This window comes from Ruditapes philippinarum, unplaced genomic scaffold (assembly GCF_026571515.1).
Source record: "Ruditapes philippinarum isolate M1 unplaced genomic scaffold, ASM2657151v2 ctg929_1_1_1_1, whole genome shotgun sequence".
NCBI lineage: Eukaryota > Metazoa > Mollusca > Bivalvia > Venerida > Veneridae > Ruditapes > Ruditapes philippinarum.
Genome location: NW_026863720.1, coordinates 67,467 through 75,507, shown reverse-complemented (window position 1 = coordinate 75,507; position 8,041 = coordinate 67,467). Strand labels below are relative to the sequence as shown.

General features: G+C 30.0%; 1 protein-coding gene across 3 annotated transcripts; it reads right to left on the bottom strand.

The window, feature by feature from the left end:
- LOC132723121 (sex peptide receptor-related protein 2-like) lies at positions 1-7,046 on the bottom strand. 3 transcript variants are annotated; one of them, XM_060707793.1, is made up of 2 exons: positions 6,921-7,046; positions 1-1,437 (listed from the first exon to the last, which is right to left on the bottom strand). In XM_060707793.1, the coding sequence occupies exon 2, from the start codon at positions 1,406-1,408 to the stop codon at positions 236-238; it is 1,173 nt and encodes a 390-aa protein (XP_060563776.1). In that variant the 5' UTR covers positions 1,409-1,437; positions 6,921-7,046; the 3' UTR covers positions 1-235. The 3 variants fall into 3 exon arrangements, with proteins under 3 accessions (XP_060563776.1, XP_060563774.1, XP_060563775.1); XM_060707791.1 differs by lacking the exon at positions 6,921-7,046 and adding an exon at positions 2,989-3,131; XM_060707792.1 differs by lacking the exon at positions 6,921-7,046 and adding an exon at positions 1,874-2,000.
- Positions 7,047-8,041: the final 995 nt, after the last annotated feature.

Below are 8,041 nucleotides of genomic sequence, written 5' to 3'. Positions count from 1 at the left end.
TTTGAAGCTCAATATTTATTGTGCTTTTTTTGCTCAAAAGCTTATTATAAATTAATTCAAAGCCCATGATAAATAAATAATGAGTATTACGGAGATAAATAAGATAATATAAATCTCAATATAAATCTCCCGATGGTTCATAACCAGTTTTTTGGGGCAAGGTTGAGTCCAAGCAAATGATATTAACAGAATATATACAAATGTAGATATATAACTATAGGCGTATTTTTGAAGTTCAGATCAAGTTTGAGTCCGTTGTTGTAGTCATTCCAGCTAGTTCTAGTCCTCCACCACTCGATGACGTCACTTCCCCTTCGAGACGTTCGAAGTTAGCGGGACGACAAGTTACTAGACGTAACAGACTTTTGATGCACGACCGGAAACTCCGAATCATAATGCAATAAACCCAAAAGTTCAGATGAAAACTGACAATGAGAAAAAGTTCATATATGCAGTGGACAAGCCTGTTGGTGCGTAGCGGGAATATCCTTTTTCCCGCGTGATTTAGACTGACGGTGATCAAGTAAAATATGCCGTAAGGCAGTTCTGGCACAAGGAATATTACGACAATCAGAATCACGACTACAGTGACGTTCCTTTGCGTCTGTTTGCGTCGCCCAATACGGTTATGTACACTTGAATCCTGCTTAAACGTATTCAGAGTTCTGACCATATTCACCGCAAATCCCACCAGCGCAAGTGACGGGAGAATGTGGCTGAGAAGTAAAGTAAGCCACATGTAAACACACGCCCAACCACATGGTTCCCTAATACTCCAGTGGCAGTATCCTTCCTCGGCTTTTATGTCAAATGCATGGAAACTATGTAAGCCAAACGATGCAAGATATATTACTAAAATAACAAATAATGTCTTTGGCATTGTGCACACTTTCTTACCAAGGTTTGGATGACGAATTTGCAGAAATCTATGAAAAGCTAGGAGCAGTGTTTCCCAAACAGATATGGTATGAAAAGCACGCGATATATATAGCCGCGTTATCATGGCGGCATTGCACCAATCCTTTGTAAGAAGAAAATTTTCGTTCGTAAAAATATGAAACGTTGCCGGCAACGTCACAAGTCCTGTAAGCGAATCTGACACAGCAATGAAAACCAAAATCAAATTGGTCGCATTGCGCATCCGTTTTCGTAAGAATCCACCAATCACAACAAAGTTGCAGCACGTAGTGAATAAGACAAGAACAGGCCAAATATACCCATAAATAGGGAGTTCGAACTTAAATATTTCATAGAGATGATCGTCATAGGCGTATTCATATCCATCATAATATTCATAGTTTTCATCATAGTATCCGTTTGCTCCATGACCGTCGTTTACGTGTGACGTAACATTGTAAACGTCAGCGTGAGAGTGAACATCATAGTAAGAATGTGTTGATCTATCCATTTTCCAAGTTGTTTACACGTCTCTTATCTCTGCAGATAAAAAAAGAAAAAAGAAAATGTGGTGCTAAGGTCATATTGATCAACCGATCGATTTATCAAGTTCATTTCGGTTTAAAATACGTATATACTATCGCATAGTATAAAAAAATTAATCAGATACAAACATAATAAATCAAAATCTCAAAATATCAAGTAAAAAGTATATCAAGAATTTTTTTACAACAGAAAGTATCAAGCATTTGCCACCAATTTATAGAGGCTGTCATGTGCTTTGTATTAAATACCATAATTTTGGAATGGACAATATCAGCATGTAAAGAACAAAAGTTTTGGAAGCTAGAACATAGCACTTCAAATGTCACTCATCACGTGTACTTAGTAATTGAAATCATTGTCATCCTGAATATATGGTTTGAATAACACTGATAATTAAAGTAAAGGTTAATAAAAAAATTACACTAATTACTTTATTTCACAAAGAAGCATTTCACGACTAAATATCCAAAGTGTTACGAAAGAAATGAATTGCGCTTAAGAAAAAGATCCCTATTTTATACATTTGGTCCGGTAATCTAAAGTATTTCCACATACAATGTACATGCCATTGCTAACAAGTCTTTTTTTGTATGCCTTAATTAGTTCTTGGCACGAAATCCTTCTATCAATAGCTTCAAATAACAGATCTATTTTATATATCAAAACTTAATTTATTTATTGAAACATCTGTAATTCTATATTATTTAAAACACTATTATTTCTTTTTAACTCTTGCATCTTGAAGTTAAATGTAAAAACAAATGGGAAACATTTAAGATAATATGTAATTTGATAGTATTGAATCGCCATGACTGTCACCAAACCAAACAGATTACCGACAAAATAAAGCCCTGATTATAACGAAATTAATGCACGATGAAACAAAGAAAGACATGTACAATCAAAGATAACTTTAAAAAAGATATTTTGAACTTCTTGCATGATCAATTCGTCTTTGTTGAAGCCCTTTGATGATAGCATTTTGCATGTCGGAATGGTTTAAGTCTTTTGTTTTATAGTGAATGCATAGAGTGCGTTTGCCGAACAAAGCAATTGACGAGTCAGTTGAAAATAAAAAGACCTTCAACAAAAAGTATCATGCAAATCTGAATTGGTATACCTTTTACCGTCAGATTTGTTGCAGGAACAATATATTCGAAAGTTTTTTTTAAAACTTTCAAAGTTTCTTTTCACAATTGTATATGTTAAAATAGCAAGATGTTTTTAAAATTCATTTTTAAAAATCATTATCCCTCATGGACAGACTCAATGAAACCGAGTCTGCAATTTTCATGTAATTTTGTTGTGATAAATGCTACCTAAGGATCACCCTTCTTTCAGGTTTTTATTATATAAATGAATAGGTATTTTCTAGCTAAATTGAATTTAAAATCGAAAACAATTGTTAAGATAAACGAACAAATTAATTAAATTCTAACATTTGAAAATTAGATAAAGTTATATAATTATAATTTAAAAAACAACAAAAACAACAAAAGAAAAAAAAAACAGGAAAAAAAAAACAAACAAACATTTAAAGCATACCTTATATATTAGCTTATCCTTTTAAAGCTAGCTTAGAAAGGCTTACAACGTATCGTAATTATTTGAGCATTAATGTCCTAAACAAGTCTACGGTACACGATTCCCAGCGCACTTCTTAAATACGCTGCACTACCACTTAATTGGTATTTTAAACCACATCGTAAGCGTGAGAGAAAATTTCAACTTGAGAAAAGTTTAACTATTTATAGTGTTTTAATAATTAATGTTTTTGGCATGCTGTTAAAGTATAAGAGGCTGAATGTAAATGGTTTCCTTAATAATTCCACATTTACTTTGACACGTCTCATTAAAATCAAATGGAGCATATTTGAATGGGTGGAGAATAAAAAAACCACACACGAACTCAATAACGCTTCGTCTGCAGTTACGTATAAACGTTTGAAAATTTTTATTTAACATTAATTTCAATGCAATAGTTTTATAAACGTTTAATGTTGAGAATTGAGAAATTAAGAAATAGCAGTTAGTAATTTTGACTTTTTGGTATGCAGCTCGAATATTCTGTATAAGTTTGAAAAGTAAATTCATCTAGTATTGGGTGACTGGTTAAATTAGCAAACAACGTCACAAACTTGACAAATATATTTTTAGTTTACATTCCGTACTTGTTAAATTCTTACAGGCGTATTATCATATAATAAACAAACAAAAGCACACACACACACAAAAAAAACACACACATCCAAATATTTACATCTACATATACATATAAGAACATCTGCAAAGTAAATGTCAAATATCTGACTATTAATGACAGAAAATTCACTTCACATGTTGAATTCACACTATTCATACTATTAAAAAGCGCATGCGATGAGAAGAATGTTTGAAGATCAAATCATTTTTTTCAAATAAAGTTTAAATGTTTTCAATATTGTCTTCAAAGACAAAATCCATATGGCGTATTAAAGGACATCAGTGATATCCGGGTTTTGAATAAATGACTTAAAATATATAAATGAAGCAAAGAAGATAACCATTTACCCGCAAAAGAAAATACACTATTTATAAGACATGTAGAAACGTTACATACATACGTGAATTTTAGCAGAACACGATTGGTTATCTTTCGCCTTATCATAATTGTAGGTGATAGAAAAAAGCAATCAACTTTATTTAATCTAGCAAGTTCCGGTTAAATGGATGCCATATCCAACCAGATACCAATTATCATGTTTTTAAAAGTTAAACCTTAATATCATTTGTACAATCCAGACTTTTTGCTAAGGATGTTCTGGTTATTAGATTTCATTTTCTTCCTGAAATATCAAAGAGATCGACCAGTGCCAGAATTTTAACTTAGTTGATCAGATATCCAGTTCAGAGGTTGTCTTAAATCTAGGTTACCAAGTTACCATAGTCTATTCTGAATAAAAATCTAATATTTTTTGCCAGAGAAATTTTTATTGAAAAAAAAAATCCAGAGAAAATTTTGTTTTGTGTTATTTCTACCTCTAAAATTTTATCAATTTCAGTATGGTACATTATAAAAAGGAACTTTTGAAAATATTAATATCTATCAACGTGGGGAAACATGTATTGTACCAATTATTGCCGTGAATAATTTAAGCGAAATAACAAGGCATATCGTCTTTGTTTACTTGTATGATTAAATAATTAAATTATTTGGCATAAACATAATCAAGAATACAATAAAAGCTGACATCAACACAATATGAATACCATTTTAAGATATTTAACTTATTAACCATTTCCCATCTTTACAGAATTTATTATTTTAAATCAATCTCACCATTCTTTTTCTGGTATACTGGTATCACATTTAGAAACATTTATATCAAACAAAATCAAGGAAATCTTTAATGATTTAAAACATTCATAAAATGATAGAGGATAAATTACCAAAAACGAAACGCGTGTAATTCTAAGTATATTTCTTTTATTTTCTTTCGCATATTTTGCTCTTAAAGTGCCTAAATTAATCTAAATCTATATAACAAAAAATATCAAATTTTATCTTTTTACGCTTTTGACATGAAAGCCACATTTTCCCTCAGAAATCAATGATTTTTAATGATTTAGAAAGGTCAAACTTTAGAAACTGATTTAAAGCATTTTATATGTTAAACAACAGAAGAAAGTAGCACGGAAAGTTTAGTATTTTGACTTCCATACAAAATATTAAATAACTCTGATAAAAACAATAACCGAAGATCAGTAGAAGCAAAAGATAATTAATCTACATGGTCATGAGTAATAATATTTGAAACTTAAACAAGGTAACAAAAACTAAAAAAAAAAATGTTTGAGAAATAAAAATGATAGCATTTCTGATGCTTAATGTAATATTCACCACAACATTGCAGATAAAATCATTCGCAACATTGACTGAATTTTATTGTCGCACGTGCCAATTATAAAATTGGCCTGAATCGGATACAACCTATCTTTTGCATTACAAATTTAAACCTGAAATATCCTATAATATATGCAATAGTTTCCCGTTTGAATACTCACAAATTTCGTCAATAACACATTTGATTTATGAAAGATTATATTTGCTACGTGTTACAATATCTATATTTAATCAAAATTAAATTTGTCATTGATGTTAGTATATTCTTACTGTAGTAGAAATGCATACTGAAGTGTGTGGTTAAAGTTCACACGGCAGTATTGTTAAACCATTGATAAACTAACTGGACCGACAAAACATATACATTATAAAAAAAACATGTATAATAATACAAAAATAGAATTGCTACATTCAAATTTCACTTATTTGATTTAAATCCACCACACTACACGATTTTTGTTTTTTTTTTACATTTACTACTGATTAATGTTTTACCTTCCACAAGAAATTGCTTTTACACAACAATGATTTCACGAGGCTTAAAAAGAAACTGTAAAAAAATTAAACCCATATAATAATTATGTTCTAACAACATGCTATGTATCCTAATATAGCCCTATGAATCAACTGATTTGTTTAAATTAAGCGTTCAAAGTTCTTGTATTATCATGATTAAAGTATGTCAATTATAAATGTTTTAATCATGTCATGATAAAAAATACATCACAATCTTCACTATTCATACTGTTATACTTTCTTATTTTATATACAAACAATATGTCATGTCCTTACGTAGTTATATAGATATAATCGATATATTTGTTTTCTAAACACAAAAGTTTAAACGTTAAATAAGTACTACTGATGTCCAAATGCAATGAAAATTTCTAACATAGATCAGCTTGAACAAATTTAAACTGAACAAATATGCAAAAGGTAATAAGGAAATGTACTAAGAATTAAATTGACGAAATCGGTTTGTACGGTTTTTATCTATATATTTAAGATAAAAGCGTTTACATGATTTTTTATTTATAGGTCATTTTGGACAATCAAAATGAACATTCTAAAAATTGGAGTGAGCAAATATTCTAACATTTTGTATACAAGCTATTGTCTTGTCCCAGACCTTTATCAAATGATACATTAATCTCGGAAAAATATTTCTAGTCCCATCATATCAATGAAGCTTCAGTGGCGACGCTTTAAACATTTTTGTACTGATTTGATAACATTTTTTGTGTTTGAAAAAATACAATAAAATAAATTTTCAGAATTTAAATACATTTTGTAATAATATGACATTACAAAAAAGTATGTGCCTAAGAATGTTCATGTTTGTGTTGAATCTTATCTGTACTCAAGTACACAGAAATTAAAAAAAATATATCGAATTGTCACACACGGATATAGGAAAAGATACTTCAAACAAAGGATTCTATAAAAATAATTTGCCACAGAGACTCGAAAATGTACAAGCCGCGTTTTCCTACAAAAGCTACTTTTTTGGGAGGAAATCACACATACATATCGTAATTAATATCTAAATGAATAATAAAAAAGTAAATAAATAAAACAAAATAAGTTGACATACCTACTTACTTACAGTTCGTATCCTTTGTACATTTATTTGGCATTTAAACGTCAATAATATTACACTTGAATATTTATAGCTAACAATTAGGTATATCACATTTTGAATCGAACATTCTATTTGATTTCGCCCTACGCATTTTCTTTGGTACACCACGCCTATTTGTAATTACATATCATGTGAAGTGTACATAGGAATGAACAGGACACCTGCACGTAGTATTTGTGGTGTTTCTAACCAGCAATTAATTCGTAATTTTAAGGTTATGAAAGTGGCTATATACGGAAACACTTTCTTTTAAAGTCTTAGTAAATTGGTGAGATTTCCTGTACTGTATTATTCTATATAAGTATCCCGTAGCTTCGTTACTAGTTTAAGACAAGGAAATGTTGGAGTTGGGGGCGGATGATTACATTATGTTTTGAGTGTTTCTTTACTTCATTTGAAGAATGTGAACTCATTATTTATTGTTACCATATACAGGAATGCTTTCTTAACTTTCCTATAGAATTCATCAAGTCAATGACAATTGGTAGATCAAAGTTAGAGATAGAGTAAATAACTTTATTCATATATGCTATTTAATATTGCATCTTGATTTGGTACTAGTTTTCTCCTGTTCTTCAGAAAGTTTCACACGACAATGAAAAACAATCAGAATTAAACATCCTCTTTTCAAAAAGGAAAAATACCGTCGCATTGTACTCAAACTCAAAAACCCGATACCCGTATGCTTTATTCTTATAACGAAATAGACTTGTGATAATTCATTCAAAAATATGAACAAGTGCAAAATCTTATTGCATTAAAATAGATAACAATTCATTTATTTCTCAAAAAAAAAGAGAGTAATTAGTCATGATGATTAAAGAAAATATTGGAATAACTTTGATTTAAAACATAATACACTTTAAAAGAGAACTCTTGAATAGCATGAACCGTTTTACAGACAGAGTAAGAAAACTTCTTTGCTGTTTTTTTCTTCTTTTAAAAAACCATGTTAAACATAAAAGTTATTACATATTTCGCTTCCGTTTCCATGATAACCTTAGAGAGAGATAGTAGCCCTGGTTTATATGAACCAAATATTTTTGATAAATGATTGCGTTATCTTACCGTGT

Excerpts from the sequence above, each read along its gene's own strand:
- LOC132723121 (XM_060707793.1), bottom strand. The coding sequence starts at position 1,408 with ATGGATAGATCAACACATTCTTACTATGATGTTCACTCTCACGCTGAC.